Raw genomic sequence first — 18723 nt, forward strand, 5'->3', positions numbered from 1 at the left:
GCCATGATGCTGTGCAAGTAATCCACGAAGAGTGTGACAACGTTATTGCAAGCCTTCAACACCTGCTGGAAGGAGAATTTTCAAGGGAAACTAAATCTGATGCAGGATCGCTACTGAACTCTATTCAACAGTTCCCGTTTATAGCTTTATTAAATTTTTGGTACTCAGTTTTATCAGTGGATAAAGTCTCAAAACGTTTGCAGGATCCGAAAATGGGGTTCCATGAAGCTTCTTGTGATCTGAGAGGACTTATTCATATCTTGAATTTGAAGAATGATGAAATTATCCACAATGCAATAGATTTAGCCAATGAATATTGTCAAAATTGGGCAATACCAAATGCACGAACAAGGAGAAGAAGAATAATGCCTGGAGAGTCAGCAAGAGATAGTGGACTGACGGCACAAGAAGAAATGAATAGAGTAATGGTAGAGATTGTGAACAGATTAAAAACTGAAATTGAAGACCGCAGTGTCCGTCTTCAAAGACTCAGTGACCGATTTTCTTCTCTTCTGAACTTGAATTCAGGAGTGATTGAAGATGAACAAGAAAGAGAGAAATTAAAAAAGGAATGTTCAGACTTTGCAAATTATAATGACAATGATGTGGTTGCAATTCAGTTATATGACAAAATTATTGATTTTGTGATGCTCCTTCGAGCTGGAGGGAATAGAGTTCCCCCTGACCCTAAAGATGCTCTGGAGTCTTTACTGCAGTATGGGAGGGATGTCTTTCCGACGCTGTGTGTTTCATACAGATTACTGCTTACAATCGCATTTTCAGTCGCAAGCTGTGAAAGGTCATTTTCAAAACTGAAATTAATAAAAACATATCTGAGGTCTTCTATGTCACAGGAGCGACTGACCAACCTGGCTTTAATAAGCATTGAAAAAGAATTTCTCACAGCTGATGTAAAAAGTGAAGTAGTTCAGGTGTTTTGTGACAGGAGGTATCATTTGGGGAAAAGAAAATTTGATTGATTTATATTAAAATCGAATAAAGCGTTTATTTCATGTTTCATCTGTGTTTATATATTCAAAATGTTTTCCTTTCTCATAATAGTTCTCAGTATATTAGGCCTTATACTTGAGTCTTTGGGGCATACAATCAAGATTTGCCCCGGGCATCACCAGACCTCTGCACGCCACTGCACAGAAAGTAGTTGAGACCAAAATGTTGTGTGATTCCAAGTGGGAAATAGATATAGCTTTTTGGGCTAAAGGGATCAAGGGATATGGGCAGGAAGGTGGGATTAGGCTATTGAGTTTGATGATCAGCCATGATCATAATGAATGGCGGAGCAGGCTTGAAGATGACACAGACCAGTGCTGCGATCGTCTCCCGGGCGGGATTCGTCTCCTTGCTGGAGGGTCTCTTGCCAGACCGAGGGTATGTTGTTGCCCGCCTCTCCTCCACGGCATTCAGCATATGGATGATGGCCCCATCCATGAATTGAAGAGCATGTTTCTTCATTGCCATCCTCCTGGTTTGAATGACTGCTCTGTGTAGCCTTTTAAAAGCAGTGTTCAGATAGCCCGCGGGTGAATCTGAGACTTCGCAGCTCAGGCGCGGCATTTTCCACGTGCCTTAAAATCGTGGTCCAGATTGCGCCGCCGAGGCCGGACCTCAATTTCTGCACCGTAAATGATACCTTGTCATTTTTTTCCCAGAAAATATCATCCCAAGATGTTAAAATGAGGCTCGTTGCCAGTCCTCTCAAAGGTATGGAAAAGGTTCCATATCCCCCATTTTGAAAAAGAGCGGGGTGTTATTCCCCAGTATTTATCCTTTTATCAACATCAATAAAACAGGTTATCTGCTGTTTCTGGGAACATGCTGCATAAATTGGCTTTTGCTTTTCCTACAGCACAACAAAAGTGTCTGTATGGCTGTAAAGTACTGTGCAACTCCCTGATGTCATGAAATGTGCTATAGAAATGCAACGTCTTTCTTTCCCTTAGGGACTGGATTTTGGACACCTTTATTGGATCGGATGAGCAAATGTTATATTAGCAGGGAGGAGAGAGAAAATAAAAAGATTAGAACAATGCAATAAACAAAGCAGGTTCCAGAAGATCTATTTATTCCAATAAAAAAATCACTTGTTACAGGATAAAAACATGGTAGAAAAGCGCAGGTAGCCAAATTGTACTAATTCACATCACATTTATTACAAAAATTTTAATAAATATTTGAAAAAATATTTCATACAAGATCAGTTAACATTCTTTATTGCTTGTGTTCATTACTTTAAAAAAATACTTGTTTAATCTTGTATCTAACTCACTCACATTTCAGGATGATTCTCAGAAAGGGGTAGGTTCATATTTACCGCGATACAAACTAACTAATAAAACAAGAGTTTCCACTCTTAAAAGTACAGAGTAGCAGCTTTGCCCGAAGAGGCTGGATTTCAATTAAACTTTACAAAATAAAGCAATGCCCTGTCTTTTACACAGTAGCTTGGACTCCAAACAAAAGAAACACTATCAACTTTAGGAACAGGGCCATGAAGATGCTGCCATTCCGCTATGTGGATAAGGCTCAATGGACCAACTTGTCTTTTCCTGCCCATCAACTTTCTTCAGGTAAAAACTGTGTCTGCTTCTTTAAGGGAAGCCCACACTCGACAGTAGTGGTTTCTTCACTACACATTAGGAGCACTGTTAACTGTGGTAGAATTTAAATCAACATTCAACGCTGCGAATGAGCAGTGAATTGTCCAATCTGTCAGCAATACCTGGAATGCATGGAAAAGAAATAGTGCTCCAGTCACAATATGTGCACCAGGCTTTTACCTTCATGAATATAACACTCCATTATCGGGGTGTTCTGGTGTGTGGTTCATTTAACAATAAACAGTGCAAAACTGAAATGAAAGGCCATTAAATCACCTTCTAGCAATCTAGAAGGGACTTTGTTGATCTGGTATTATCCAATTGCTGTAGAACCTGCTGTAATTTTGTCCATTCAGCTTTACAATAATTTTAACGTTGGGACACATGACTGAGAAATGCTTTGAAAAGCATCATCTCAAAGATAACCAGTCAGTCTATGACATTCTTTGATTTGATGGTTTCAGTATTGCAGAAGTTGTTGCAAACTAATATTAATCCTTGAAATCTCAAGAGTGTAAGAACTGCGTCCCTTTAATAGACTCCGCAGTCATAATGGTGGGCCAGATGGAAGGTACTGCACTGATATATGAATCGGGTAATTGGTATAAAATGTAGCTGACAATGACATCGTACACACTAAGAAAATACAATATAAAACTGTTGAGCATACAGGGCGGTAATAGAAAATGAGCAATTGGTTACATCAAGTTAAAACGGGCACCACTTTAGATTTGTGCCTCTGAACATCCATACATAAACTCCCAAGACATTTGAAAGCAGACACAAATATTCATTTGTAAAAGAAACCAGTCTTTACAAAAGACAATTTTCTCAACAGGCCTGTGCAATAGTCTGAGGTGTTCCTCCAGTGTTGTAAGTTATATAAAAAAACAACACAAGGTGGTCAAAGAATAGGAAATGTTTCTCAGGCAACCTGTTAGTCGCTTGGTCTGCATTGCGGTTAACAAATTACATACTTTCAAAACACTATTGGAATAACGTGTTGATTAAAATTTAATTTACCTTATGCAGTCAGGAAAAGTGGGATTGGCAAAACACTGGAGGAGCCCATGAAAAGCAACCCAGAAAGGGAAGCAATGTACATTTGGATACCCTAATCTCTACAACATGGTTCAAACTACCTAACCACTCGAGATTGAGGTTTTGGCTACATTATTGGCATGCTCTTAATGAAGTATTACAAACTAACATTTGGGAATGGGAGCAAAGTGGTTATTTTACAGGATGAATAAGGGATTGGAGTTCAAATCCCATTATGACTGCTGTCGATTTTAAATTCTGTTAATGAAATAAATCTTGAATAAAAAGCTAGCATTAGTAATTGTGACCCTGTAACTTCTGTAATTTCACTAACGTCCTATAGGGAAAGAAATTTGTTGTCCTTATCCAGTCTGGCCGTCGTGTGACTACAGACCCACAGCAATGATGGCAGCTCGGCATCACTTTCTCAAGGGCAATTAGGAATGAGCATCAGAGCTACGCAGCTGTGCAGCATGTTCCTGCTCACAATTCGGTCCCTTGAAGCCACCACGCATGCGCAGCTGTGCGAATCATGCACATATGTTCTGGGGCTGCAAAAAGTTGGAGATTCTGGGCGGGAGTCTTCGCGGCGCTAAGAAGGATAGTGGGGGAGGAGGTTGAGCGGGACCCTTTGGTGTCGAGATTTGGGATATCGGAGAAGCTGGAGCTGATGGAGGGGAGGAAGGCCGATGTTGTGGCCTTCGTCTCTGATTACCCGGCAACATATTTTATTGGGGTGGCGGACAGCAACGCCACTGGGGGGCTTATATGACATTCTTCAGCTGGAAATGATCAACTACGAGTTAAGGGATTTCGCGGAGGGTTTTGAGGCAAGGTGGGGGATGTTTGTGACTGGGTTTGAGGAGTTGTTCGTTGCGGAGGGTGAGGTGGGGCAGCCGGGGAGGGAGGTGGTGCGAAAAAGGGGAAAAATGTGTACAAACATGTAGTTGCGTGCTGGGAAGTTTTTTTTCCCCTGAATTATTTATGTGTTGTAACTTTTCATATACGTTTGGAACGAAATACATTTTTAAAAAATGCATGCGTAGCCGTGCAGTAATATTTAACAGGTCTGTGCACTTAAACATGAATTGGCTGTGCACAAATAAACAAAATCAGAGGGTAGGTTGGAAGGTAATAAGTTTGACTTTGCCCACGTTAAAAGGAAAGATCGCAGCAGGTATTAAAATGAATGTCACCTGTTTGAGATTGGAGAGTGACAAAGCCCAGTTGAAGTGAAGTTCTCTACAGAAGCAAGTCTATAATATACACTGCTAACTGTTTTAAAGCTTAATGCTGACAAACTTCCAGGTTCGTAAGCAGAAACCAGAAGGGCATTTGCCTTAGAAGCAATGAGTTTAGACTTTTGAACGTGCATTGAGAGACATAGGCTCTGAATGAAAAGAGCCCTCGCCTTCAAAATGAAAAATAAAATCAGAAAATGCACACAAATTTACTTTGTACAGTAATCTCTAATATTATAAAATCTGGAGCCAGAAATGGGGCTGGTATAATTTGCTTGCTTGTGAACTTGCTGGATTGAACTGTCTGGATTTATCCAATCTACACAGAAGTGGTTTGATTTTTATGACATCCAAATGTAGATTTTGATTTAACTCAGATTATCAAGGAGCTCATTCACATCAGAACTAATTTCATTTCCATTAGTGGTCCTTGGACGAGGCAGATTTTTAACATGGAGTTAACTCAAATTCAGTTAAAGAGCAGTAAATGATGCCAAACCAAATTGGATTCAGTACATTCAGACTCTGTTGATACAATATTGATTCTCGATTGCAGAAGGTAGGTATCCATTGCTGTACATCAATTTTTACATACTGTATCCAATAAATCAGAAACTCCAAAACATTGACAAGAAATCATCTGCACACCAGTCCCTTCTGATATCCACACTGGTCTGTGTGAGCCACATTTAATCTAATAACCTTCAATCCTAATAATGCTAATTCATTATAAAATTAAATACTTAATTGAAAATAGACTAACCATCAAAAATAAACGATCTGCTTTGCTCTGTGGCCGGAATGTATTATTTTGAACACAGTGAAAGATCCTGAGGTCAATAGCTAACCAGACCATTGCAGAGTTATGTAACATGGCCAACCACCTAACATAGAGTGTAGGACCTTTTTCATATATATAAAAAAACATGTAAGTGCTAAGATATAAATTACACAATTGTGTCAGTGCATGTTTGTTTCTAAAGATCGCTCCAATAGGAGGAATCATGTAAAGTTAGTACCACAGAGTTCCTCTTCAGAATATTTACACGGCACTTGAGGTAAAAAGACTTTCAAATTCTATGATTTGAAACAGCAACTTTTTTGGTCAACCTTAAAGCATAGACTAGATACTAAAATCTCTTGTGGTCCACTTGAGGTTATTGGTACCGCAGAGTGCATTAGGATAACCAGTTTCTCAATAGGAGCTTAGATATTTCCCTCTTGCTATTAATAGGTTTCATTTATTGTAACCACCCATACACTCATGGAAGATGTTACCTGTGGAGTTCAATCAAAACTTAATTGGGGCAAAAATAATTCATTTTGGTAAGCCTGTAAGAATACTGAGTGAGCTCTCTGCACTGCCTGTATGTCCTCATGGCGTAGATTGTGTACAACTAGCTTTGACGTTGAAGCAATGCAGACCCTGTCACGTGCCCTCAAGCTATGAAGAGGGCAGAACTAACGGCCAGCTACATTTTACCAACAGTACTTTAATTCCGGGACGATGCAAGCAAATGGCACAAATTAAGCTATCGATTTGGAGAAATAACCGATCGTGACGAGACTCGGGAGTTAATTCTTCACAATGTCATTTGTTGAAAGCCCACATTTTCTCTAGGTACATAACAACCAAGCACGTACCATGTCTGTGAACTCCGAGCACTATTTGACAGTGTGTTTGTCAGTGAGTTTGCAATGCGATTGTTGCACATCGACAGAGGATGCCATCATGTTTACTGCTTCGTTTTGCCCTTTGAAATGTGGCGACATAATGTCCCAGGAACCATGAATCATTTGCTTATGCGGCTGCTACTTCTGAGATTAGCTTTCGACAAGTACCACAGAGCCACAAGGAGAAAGTAAATCAGCACAGAAATAATTCACACAGTGGCTCGACGAACATACAAAGTGCTGCGGCAACAAATTAATGTATGTCCAGTCTGTATTGTCCAGTGTTTTCAATGAATGTATGTGATGCCCTTAAGGTAAATTACAAGAGTATTTAAATGATTCAGGAATATCTCAAACCAAAACACCATACTCTGGAGTCAGTGGGTTAATAATTGGTGGCATTCTTGGATGGCTTTGGCCTTGTAGAGATCCGATGAGAGTGACCTCACCATTTTCTTTGTGGTCCTTTTTATGTTCCTTGCTGCGTCGATAGCCTGGTCCAGGGAGCAACTGAGGTCTGACAGCTATGAGGGAAAAAAAAAAAAACACAAAAGACACATATTTTCTACAAGATCTATTTTCTATTTTTTTCCACTCCAAAGTCGCAACAGGTATCAACAGATTCAGCCTTTCAGATCTGGGCTTCTACTATCAAAGGGTCTAAGTAGCCAACCAAATTGCTTGGGAGAAACCACAGACCCAGGTATTGGCTCTGCACCTGGAGTCATTCAGTAAACAAGATCAGCGAACACGATAAATATATGTCAGCAACTGAGAGAACTAAACACCAATCTAGGAGCCAAGAGGCTTTATTGTAAACAAAGTAATTGCTTGGAATAACAGGGGGCGATTTTCCGACCTTGTTCGCTGCGGATGCAAATCCCGTTATGGACACCGACTCTCGTGAGAGGGCCATAACAGGATTTGCACTAGGGAGATCTCACTTTGAGATTTTTCCTACACCCCCTGCCGGCGACATAACCTGATTTCCATGAATTTGAATGGATTTTAATGTTCAATAATAGCTTTACGCCATTGCTTCTGGGTTCAGCGGGAATCACTACAAAAAAAAGCAAAAACCAGTCGAGATAACCATGCCGGGGGCTCGGAGGTGAGTATAGTCCTCGGGTGGTAAGGGACATGTTTAGGCTGACACAGCCCCTTGACATCCCGGCAGTGTCAACCAGGTTCACTGCCAGATTGGCACTGCGAGGTGGAGGCGCCTGCGTTGGGGCCAGGGGGTAGCGCCTCAAAGGTACCCAATTAGGTGGGTTCCTGTTACGATGTGTGTGGGGGGAGGGGGATGTTGTGCCTGTATGGAAGGGGAGGGGGGTGGGCGGGGGAGGTCAGGGCCTTCAACCTCACTTTCAGACCAGAAGACCTTTTGAAAATGGCACCCCAGTGGCTGAATCCTCGCTTTGTTGGCAGGTTGAGGCCGCACTATCCCCCCCCCTGAAAACCCTCTGACTGGAAACCAGCGTGTTTCTCCCAGCCAGATTTTCTCTCCAGATCAGCTGACGCTTTGTCAAAAAAAAGGCAGGGGGCTTGTTTTTGCCGTCATTCTTGAGGGGAGGGGCCTAAAGACTCCAGCAAGCCCAGCTCCACGAAAGATCAGGGCACCGTTTTTAAACGGCTTCCCGGTCTCAAAGTCTCTACACTGACATCTGGACCCTCACCCCTCCCATCCACCCTGACGCCAGATGTCTGCTCCCCCCTCATTCATCATCGTCGGCAACTCCATTCCCCACCTCCCCACCACTATTTATCATCACCGGCAATCCCCCCAATTGTTGTTTCCCCTCCCCTGGCCCCGCCCCTTGGCACTGTCAAGCTGGCACTGCCAGGGTGCCTTGACATTGCCCTGCCTTGTTCCTGACCACTTGAAGGCTACATTGGCCTTCAATCCCCCAATGTGGTCCTCTCGACTGCTGGAGGACAGTAGTGATTCCCAGCAGTGTGACATCGAGCCAGTGTGGGGGAAGCCATCTGACGTGGCCAGAAGGTACAACCTACTTAATTGTATTCAGATTGATGGTAATCAAGTTCATGCCCGATGGTCGGGGGTGGATTCCGAGATCTCCCCGGAGCAAATTCCATGATGGCCCTCTCGCGAGAGTTAGCAGTCATAATGGGATTCGGGCCCAGCCAAAGATTGTAGGCTTTATCGTTATTTTCCAGTCCATTTTCAATGCAGTGAAAGAAATATTGAATATTTGGTTCTCAATGCAGTAAATCTGAAAATTTCTAATAGATCTCAGTGTTATGTCAGTGTTGTATTAGGGTCAGCATTAACAGAATGCCTGTCTCCTTGTAGCACAGATCCTTCCCTTGCTTGAACTGCCTTTGAACCTCACCCGGTTGAATGGGATGAAAGGGGGCTTTTGACATTCTCAATGGAGTTCTGTGCAACAAAGGCCAACAGCACTGCACATTATCTGGTTTGGCATGAATTCTCATTAAATCAACAATCGCAATTTGAGAGGCTGGTGTGAGAAACTGAAAAATGTCTCCTTGGTACAGTAGAGTGCATTCATTGGAAGCCGGAGCAGAAATGAAGGAGATTTACCCTGCTGGATCGTTGTGAGGCAGAATATTTTTGGGGAAGTACGTAGCTGAATATCACTTCAGACTGGGTGGTATTTAAAGCAGCGGATGAGGGTCACACCCACTGTCTGGAGAGCTAGTGGGGGCACCTATGTTTATGAGAGATTCTAACTTAGAGGCGTTCAGTCACAATCCCACAGATGGTAGCTTCACACCATTGGCCCCTCAGCCAAGCACTTACACAAAATGTCTGAACCTGCGGTTCCTCTCGCACTGAGCAGGATTACTGTTGCAACAATACTGCCGGAACTTCACACTGGCGCAATCATCTGGTTTTCTAGCAGCAAGGGGAAATCCCACCCTACATGCCATCAATAGAGTAAAACTAACCTGTCTCACGGTGGTTTAATTCTAGCTAATGTTCCTCATCAGTGGGTGAAGACCCTCTTGCCCATCTCTTTGGGGAAGACCCACCATATTAAGTGCCTCTCAGGCACTTAAGTGGTCAGCAACGGACCTTCCTCAGGATTAATGGCCCCAGGGGCAGAAATCAGCTGCACGTCATCCCCCCCGAGAGTTTCCTGGAAAACAGAGGCCAGCTGCTGTCCGCTGGTCGCAGGTAGCACCATTGTGGCAGTAGTGGCAGATGCCAGTTATGCACATATGTGAGGTCCAGAATTGCCAAGGGACCCAGGCCATGGGTGAGTGAGGGTGGAATGAGGGCCATGGAGCGGGAGCAGGAAGGTCAGCAGCAAGAGTGGGGGTTGGGGGGGGGCATTGGTTGACTCCTAATAGGCCTCCCCTGTGCCCCCCCCCCCCCCCCCCCCCCCAAGGAGCCCACAAGCAAACACACTAGTGCTTGCTTTACGGGTTTCCCCCATGGCAACTGCCTCATTTACTGCTGGCTTAATACCAGTGGTGGTGGGATGAGGCCCTCAACTGGACATTAATTGTCCACTTAAGGAGCTCAATTGGCGGTGGCCGAGGAAGGCCATACGCAAACCTTCCTGTTCCAGGCTTGATTAAGACAGAGATGTGAAGGCAGACGGATCCGAACCAGGCACTATCCCGCCTGAATAAATTACCACTCACCTCCACAAGTGCCTCCAAAGTTTTATCTCTCGGTCCCTTTCTTCCTCTTGCTGATCAGACTGTATTTTGGAATATACTCACTGTGCCAACAACCCACTGGACCACCCAGCTGACACACCTGGTGTATTAATAATCCAGGCCAATGGATGAAACAAAACCTGCCTCGCTCTATAATTGAGATTTTCCAATGCTCCCAGTGACCCAGAGCTTCTTGGACTCAGGCATTCCTCCCTTGTCCATTGAAGCTGGGTCCTAATTCAGGAGAAGAGAGGGAAATTGCCATTGGGGTTTAGGAGTGCGGAACTAGGCAATTTTGGGCACTGGCAGAGGCGAGAATGGGGGAAAGAGGTAAACTAGGAAAATGTGACCCTCCATTTTCCTCGATCTCCATTTCTCCTCCTGGTTCTTGGAGATGTTCACATGACAGCTGCTTTACAGTGACAAGGACCTGACACGTTAAGGGATAAAAGCAATCAATTTACAGGAGGTATATGATCAGGTGTGACGTGGTCAGAATGGCACGGGATCAAACCTTCAACTCTAACCAAAGTTGACAACTGTAGCCAGGCACATTTGTGTATGAAAGTTGTGATCATTGAGTTCAGCCACCTGCTGTACATTTTATTCACTCCCTTCTGATTTTCACCATTTGATTTCAGTTAAACATGTTAAAAACATGACAGACCGAGGAAGCCAGTGGCAGATTCTCCACTTCAGCAGCTAGAATTCCCAACATTAATGACCAGCCTCAATTCATGTTCTAATCTGAGAAAATTTGCAGAATAGTAGAATGCAAAAAATCGTCTTACCTCAAATGCTTCAAAGTAGGAAATATCGTCTGTTGTTGGACTCGAGTGATGGCCTTTTGACCTTCTAGGTGAAGTTTTTGGGGTTGATTCTTCCATCTTGTACCGAGATGAATAGTAGAAGCGTGACTGCACTGGCGATGCAAGTGTGTGGGCTGGTGCAGAATAACTAACAAAATAACAAACGTAACAAATCAAAAAAACCGAAGAGATGTGTTTGAATGTGTTAAAGTAATTAGCATCACCGCAAATGTTTTTTTAAAGGTCTTTTTTAACTATTTTCAGCGCTGGCTGGGGTGGGGGGGGGGGGGGGGGGGGGCAGGTCCGTCTTGGTTGGGTGGGTTTGGAGGAGGATGAGGTGGATATGGGGGATGGTGCAAGATCCATCACCCATTTTCTTGGGTTGAAGGTGATTAACAAGGCAGCGTGGGTCTGCAAGCAGGATTTATATTGGAGGCCATCACTCTTAAGGCTTCCAAATGCAAGGGTGCTGCAGCAGGATTTCAGTTGTAGCACGCGCAGGGGAGAAGCTCAAATCAAAGAGAGCAATCCCAACCCCATACATCCTCAGGAAACTTCACATGAGGTCACAGGCTCCAGTGAGGCCTAGAAAATAGCTTGGATCCGAGGAGAGGCACAAGTCACCAACCACTGTGTCTCCCCCTCAAAGAAAAAATGTGTGAGGGGGGGGGGGGGGGGGGGGGGGGGGGTCTTTGGTAGACTGTCTGCTGCTGCCCCAAGATTCCCTGCCTCTCCTGGCGATCTCTGAGAATGGCGGGAGATGGGGAAATTAAAGAGACTCATGAACCCCATACTTGCCCCTCCTCCCCCTCCCCCCCGTTGTTATTTTGAGGTAGAGGAATGGCAGTGGGTTTCACTGCTGAGACGGGAGCAAGGAAATCCACTGCAGCATTGAACTGCAGTGAATTGCAGTGAATGAAAATCCAGCCCGATGTACTACATTGTAATGATACGCATAAGCAATTCTAGATGTTAATATGTTAGACCTCCAACCAGCAGGTGGCAATAGAACTACACCACGTGCCACTGTAGCCTCGGAGAGTCTGGGTGAGGAGTCGTCGTGGATAGTCGTTGTGGTATTATCATAAATGTAAGAACTGCAAGGGTTAATTAAATGTCTACATCAGCCACTAGATGGAGCCACAGTTATAAGTATATAAGACATTGATGCTAAGCCTTGTGGGGGGAGAGGAGTGAAGGAGTTAGCTAGAGACAGACTGAAGTAAACATAGTGTGAGTAAGAGCAGATCATAGTTTATTATAGCGTAGAGATTAGTTGTAGGTGATATATTAATTATCAACAGTGTATAATTTTGGAGTACCTGTCAAATCCAAACTAGTTGTGTTAATAAATTTATAACTTTGTTCAGGTTAAAGCTAGTCTGTGATCTTTGTGAACTCTACGCCAACCATCCTGAATTTAGCAACACAAAGAACATCACAGTCGTGTTTTGTATTAGCTCTTGTATTCTAGTTGTTAACGGTTTACAGTTCGTTAGTAGTATTAGTATTGTTTTCTTCCCACGTTATCGTAATTTAATAAATCTTAACTGGAATTAGAAGTTCTTTGGTGCACTGACTCAATCATTGCAACGCACTAGAACGCAGCATCCATGAGCTCATCGCCATATAAAGTATTACAGATAAATTATGGCAGGTAACTAAAACAGATGTATGATTTGGCTGCACATTAACAGAAAAATCAAAAGTAAACCAAAACAAATATCCCAGTCTGAAGATCGCTTCTTTTTTTAGCATTCTCCATGTTAATTCTGCCAGTTTGAAATGTCACAAAGGCCCGCAAAAAAATGAAGGCTTTTTTTTCCCATTGCATTATATACTCACTAAACTTGTGGCGAATAAGGCACATAGTGAGGTGGTGGGGTGTAGCTGAGCACAGGAGGAGGTTCAGCGATGCGCACACTGTGCTGCTTCCTGGCTTTCCGGCTCCGTCTTGAGCCTTTCGGTAGCTCCTCTCTAGCAGCTGTCAAAATGAAAGGAAGTGAACTGAGTAAACCACTTGATTGCTATTGGACACCCTGCGGTAAAGACCATTTCACCAAACTCAGTTTATAGATCATGAGTAAACTCTTGCGGTGTTACGGCGCATCCATTTTAAATCACCACTTAAAAGTTCAACCATGACCCAAATCATGTTGGTCGTTGGTCCGATATTGCTTGGGTCTCCTGGCACTCTTATCGGCTTGAAGGTGCTCAGGGGCCATCCCCATGCCAGCAATGTTACCAGTTGCTTCCGTTGATGGCAGTTACGGTGCCAGCCTATTATTTCTTGGGAGCCTGGGAGATGAGGCAATATTTGTAGCCAGCCCCATCCTGACATGTGTTGTACTGCTTGCCTTCGGAGAACCAGTAGCTTGCGCCTTACATTGATTATAATGGAATCTTAAGAACATAGAACATAGAACAGTACAGCACAGAACAGGCCCTTCGGCCCTCGATGTTGTGTCGAGCTTTGTCCGAAACCAAGATCAAGCTATCCCACTCCCTGTCATTCTGGTGTGCTCCATGTGCCTATCCAATAACCGCTTGAAAGTTCCTAAAGTGTCCGACTCCACTGTCACAGCAGGCAGTCCATGCCATAGAATCTTCTATTTAGAATGATGATTTTATGGTGCTGTTGTCTTCCAGGGCAGAAAATTTTACGAGGGAGCGTCATCTATAATAAGGATTTTCATAAAGCAATCGAGCAACAGTTTTACTGAAGTTGGCCCTGGCTTTGTGTAATAACGTAAAGCAGACACCCTATCACCAACAATTCAAGTTGTACCTCACTGTGTTCTCCACCTCTTGGCCTGTGACAGCTGGCTGCCCATCACAGCACAAGTCTTCAGTAAAGCGTAAACGTGAATACAGAGGGAGCAGTGAAGAGAATAAGTGACTTTAAGTGGCTTTACTGTCCAGTGCGACATCGTCATTTTTTCAGAAATTGATTGGAGGATTAACCTGCGACAGGAAAGTGAGGTATTTCTGATTATCCAAACCACCAGTGCTTTCCTTTGTCTGCGTACTGTTTTCCAAATATGCTTTTCAGAATTGAGTTCCATTGGGGAGATGCTGAACTGGTATATCCATTTTCTCACAAGAAAAAACCCGTCTGTCTTCCTCCCAAACATTGCAATGGACATTGAAGGTGTCCGTCCCTATTCACATCAGAGCCAAATCGTGCTCATCATCCTGCGTGGTGCTTTGAGCAAATGGCATTTTTGCAAACATTTTTGGAACGACCAGCTCCTCCATTACTGTCCCACCCTGTCCCATAGCATCATAATTGAACTTAATACCACAGCCCACCTCCGATTACACTCTGCTGACAAGCAGCCATGCAAAGACCAGAGGAAGAACTAAGCTAAATTGAAGGAGAAAAGAATCTGGGAAATTCCTCTCTCACCTCCAAAAATGATCAAACAAGCCCATGATGGTAATGAAGGGGTTTTTAGATAACAATACAGTGGCTCTCATTTAGATCCTATTCTGAGTCTATGGGCTGAATTTAGTGCAGCCAGCCTGAGCAGGCAGATGAGCTGGGAGAATGAGGCAGGTGAACAGCACCTGTGTACGATTCCTGGCGTCGCGAAAACGGAAAATCTAAAATCGAGAAAACTAAAAGGTTAGTGGGAATAACAATAATCTTTATTGTCACAAGTAGGCTTCCATTAACGCTGCAATGTAGTTGCTTAGAAAAACCCTTGTTGCCACATTCCCGTGCCTGTTCGGGTACACGGAGAGATAATTCAGAATGTCCAAATTACCAAGTATGTCTTTCGGGACTTGTGGAGGAAACCGGAGCACCCAGAGGAAACTCACGCAGACACGGGGAGAACGTGCAGACTCCGCACAGACAGTGACCCAAGCCGGGAATTGAACCTGGAACCCTAGCGCTGTGAAGCAACAATGCTAACCACTGTGCTACCATGCCGCCATAGGCCAACATGGAATTCTCACATAGGTATTTTAACCATGCTTGTTATTACCTCCAATCTACTTACCGTGTTCTGGTTTCACTTTCGATTTTTGGTCATTGCATATTCCAGATCCTTTACATACAGGACAGGAATTCCTCTTGGTACTACTGGTAGAGACAGGAGCATTCCTTGATGGGGCTAAAGAAAGAACACTGGCTAAGTCAAAGGTCACGAACAGCCTTACTGTCCATTGTAATGTTATTACGACCGAAATGCTAAACTATAAATTAAAACCTTAGACATGAGGCCATGTAACTTTAAGGAGATGTCAAATCTTCACTTTTATTCTAATTAAACAGCACAATTGCCTGAGAAGAATTGGACCAGAATGACGTATATTAAAGCTGGTCAATTTAAAGATTTTGGTTTGCATGGCAAAGTGGATTACCTGGGTAAAATCATAACCTCATTATGTCCTGATGCCCAAGGTTTGAGAGAAACTGGAGAGGCAGGAAGTGAGCAAACTGCCAGAACGGATTGTAATTTTATTCCTGCCAATTGGCACGTTCCATTTTTTAAAAAACTGTCTGATGTTTCCAAATAGTAACAGGAAGCTTCCTGTCACACAAGGCCCTTGGCTTCAATCTCGAGACATATTCATTCAATGCTTGTAATTTAATCTGGGGAAGCCTAGGCACTGAAAATGAAAGATAGGCTTGAAAATTTCACTCACCGGCCATCTGTGCTTGGATTTCTCTGCAGTAAGGGCAGGCCAGAGCTCCAGGTGCAGATTCTTCCGGTGCGGTCGGCGGTACAAATAAACTATAATCGGCGCCTAGAAGATAATTCTTAGCAGTAACCATCTCAGTCAAAAGCAAGACAAGGCATATTGATTGCACATTGATTCCTGAAGCTTGCCTTCAAGGGCACCTCCCACCAATTATTCAACATCAGCCTTTGAGCACAGGTCAGAGCTGTGTTTTTTTGAAAACTTCAATCAATGTTTATCAATCTGAACAGATAATCACATGAAGTGGAAGGGTGTGAGGGACGGGTCCAATGCAAAGGAGGCCGCAATCTCAGAGGAGAGCATGTGAGGAGTGGAGGTGGAATCCAGGGGGCAGGAGGCTGTGACTTTCCTCATGCAGCCCAGAGGAGCACCTTCATTCCTCCTGGTTCCACACTTACCTTAGAGGCTCTTATCACCAGTTGCAGGCCTGGTTCGACCTGGTCTTGTCTCAGTTAAAGTGCAATCGGAGCCTCTTGGCATAATAAATTCTGGATTAACATTTATGCATGAGCCTGAGTTATGATGAAACATCGGCAAGAGTGGAGTGGCAAATGGAAATTTAAGACTATAATAGCTAGGAGCAGAATGGGGCCATTCGCCCCATCCAGTCTTCTACGCCATTCTATCATAGCTGATATATTTCTCATGCCCGTTCTCCTGCCTTCTCGCCATTACCCCTGATCCCCTTATTAATCAAGAACCTATCTATCTCTGTCTTGGCCTCCACAGCCTTCTGCGGCAATGAGTTCCACAGATTCACCACCCTCTGGCTGAAGAAATTTGCCCTCATCTCTGTTTGAAATGATCGTCCATTCAGTCTGAGGCTGTTCCCTCCCTTCAGGAGGAATAAATAATAAATTTGTAGAAAATATTTTTTTGTATGGAAACATCATTTACCCCATTGACTGTAGCTGACCATTGGGATTCTGCTATCCTATGTTGGAAATCGAACGGAACATAAAATCCAGCTGCAATGTATGACAGTTGATTGAAGTAATTTTTAATACTTTTAATACAGAGGCTTGGATTCTAGTTTCTCCCATTAGTGGAAGTGTCCTCTCCATGTCCACTCTATCTCGGCCTTCTGAAAGTTTCAATGAGATCCCCCTCATCCTTCTAAACTCCATCGAGTACAGACCCAGAGTCCTCACCCGCTCCTTATATAACAGGAGGGTAGGAGGTAGGAATGGATCTGGCCTCAGTGAAATATTGTACCATCATTTGACAGCTAGGCCATCAGAGAAACATTGCCAGATTATTTACTCAATGGCAATTAATGCAGTTTTGATGTAAAATCATTCTTTAATCCGTAATAAAATTCATGGTCCTTTTACCTGTATATGGCCCTTTGACTTTAACAGGCCTTCGCTTTCGACCCTCACGAAAAGATGATCTCTTGCTTGACTGACTAACTGCAATACCAGGAGCGAGAGGTTGCGTGATGGATGATGACGCATCTGACTCAGTGCCTGGAAGAATCATAATTATTCCAATATTAGTGAAGGCAAAATTTTGTTTGGCATTTCCTTCTTAATTAGTTAATCATATCCTGGATATTGAGTGCTCTTTTATCCTGTGATTTGAGAGGTAATTGCAACAGCTATTTCTGTAGTTGAGGAACATCTATACATAGATCTTATGGTTCTCAGTCCATAAACCTAATGATCTCTCTCTATCGCCTTATTCTAAGAGACAAAGAGACAGGTACAGAGAACTAGAGGTAAGTGGGCTTGGGCATAAATGGCAGATAAAGTGGGCATGGCTGTTCATGGCAAATGTTGGTGTTGACTGTTATGAATTGGGGAAATTAAGATTAAAAAATGAAACTGGGATAAACTAAAATATAAAAGGGAGTTGATAAGGGCAGCTGTGTGAAAGAATTTTTGATATGTGAATTAGCATACCAGTGAGAAAAACTGTTTACCTATGTGACAAGAGGAAAACAATGGGATGTAGAAGAGGTAATGTCGAAGTGGAGAGTTTAAAAAAAATAAATTTAGAATACCCAATTAATTTTTTCCAATTAAGGGGCAATTTAGCGTGGCCAATCCACCTACTCTGAACATTTCTTTTTGGGGTGTGGGGGCGAAACCCACGCAGACACGGGGAGAATGTGCAAACTCCACACAGACAGTGACCCAGAGCCGGGATCGAACCTGGGACCTCAGCGCCGTGATACTGAAGACAGTTTTCCCAAATTTGAACAAATAACCTGTGCTTGGTAATTATCTGCTGGATTTAGTTCATAGTTATGTAATATTGGATGTTGTTTGGGAACATCTCAGAGTTCAGGAAGCATAGGTAGTTGGGGACAAAAGCGTAACTACATGTAATACTGTGTGTGTATAATCAGGGTGAAGTTAAGTGTACTATTGTAGCATATTATAGTCCTTGCCATGTGCTTTTCTTTTAAGTTAATAAATATTCTTTCTTAATTGATTGCAAAATCACTGGATTATTTCTCCCTGGTTCACATATTTTCCTCATAGTATAAAATATACATCACTAAGAACTGATGTTCCAAGTTACCCTTCTGGGTTTTGGGGTACCCTTGCATTCAACATCAGCGGGGTTCTTAACAAAACTCATGGCTGGGGTTCACTAATTGCACCTACCATTCATACAGAATGCTGGGATAGACTGTAAAAGGTACAGTGCTGATATTATATTGTGGGACACTCGTGTACAAATACTGAACACATTTGTCATAAATATCTCTGTGCTATTGTTAGTCCGCAGTTACTTTCGGAAATTTAATGACTGCTGAAGAGAGATTTCAGACAATGTATGAAGTGCATGTACAACAGGATTTCACAGATTAATGACAAGGCATAAGAATATGAGAAAGGCAACATTTCAATGTGAAGTAATTTGTAAAGGATTAATTGTTAATGATGGAAGAGCATGACCGGCAAGTAAAGCAGAATTCACATAACGGAATCTAATGGCAAAATATCCAGTAACTTATTATTT

General features: G+C 43.1%; 1 protein-coding gene across 8 annotated transcripts in view; it reads right to left on the minus strand.

Moving 5' to 3' along the window:
• Nucleotides 1-2062: 2062 nt before the first annotated feature.
• akna (AT-hook transcription factor) overlaps nt 2063-18723 on the minus strand; it is a 204536-nt gene continuing 187875 nt past the window's right edge. For 7 of the 8 annotated variants that reach the window (XM_038781475.1, XM_038781474.1, XM_038781473.1 and 4 more), the window contains 6 exons: nt 17085-17219; nt 15694-15795; nt 15045-15158; nt 12883-13021; nt 11020-11185; nt 2063-7098 (listed from right to left, as the gene is read on the minus strand). In XM_038781475.1, the coding sequence (XP_038637403.1) occupies nt 6952-7098; nt 11020-11185; nt 12883-13021; nt 15045-15158; nt 15694-15795; nt 17085-17219 (803 nt within the window). In that variant the 3' untranslated portion in view covers nt 2063-6951. The remainder of the gene's footprint in view (nt 7099-11019; nt 11186-12882; nt 13022-15044; nt 15159-15693; nt 15796-17084; nt 17220-18723) is intronic. The other variant, XM_038781480.1, reaches the window with a different exon arrangement.

Source organism: Scyliorhinus canicula, chromosome 21 (genome assembly GCF_902713615.1).
Source record: "Scyliorhinus canicula chromosome 21, sScyCan1.1, whole genome shotgun sequence".
NCBI lineage: Eukaryota > Metazoa > Chordata > Chondrichthyes > Carcharhiniformes > Scyliorhinidae > Scyliorhinus > Scyliorhinus canicula.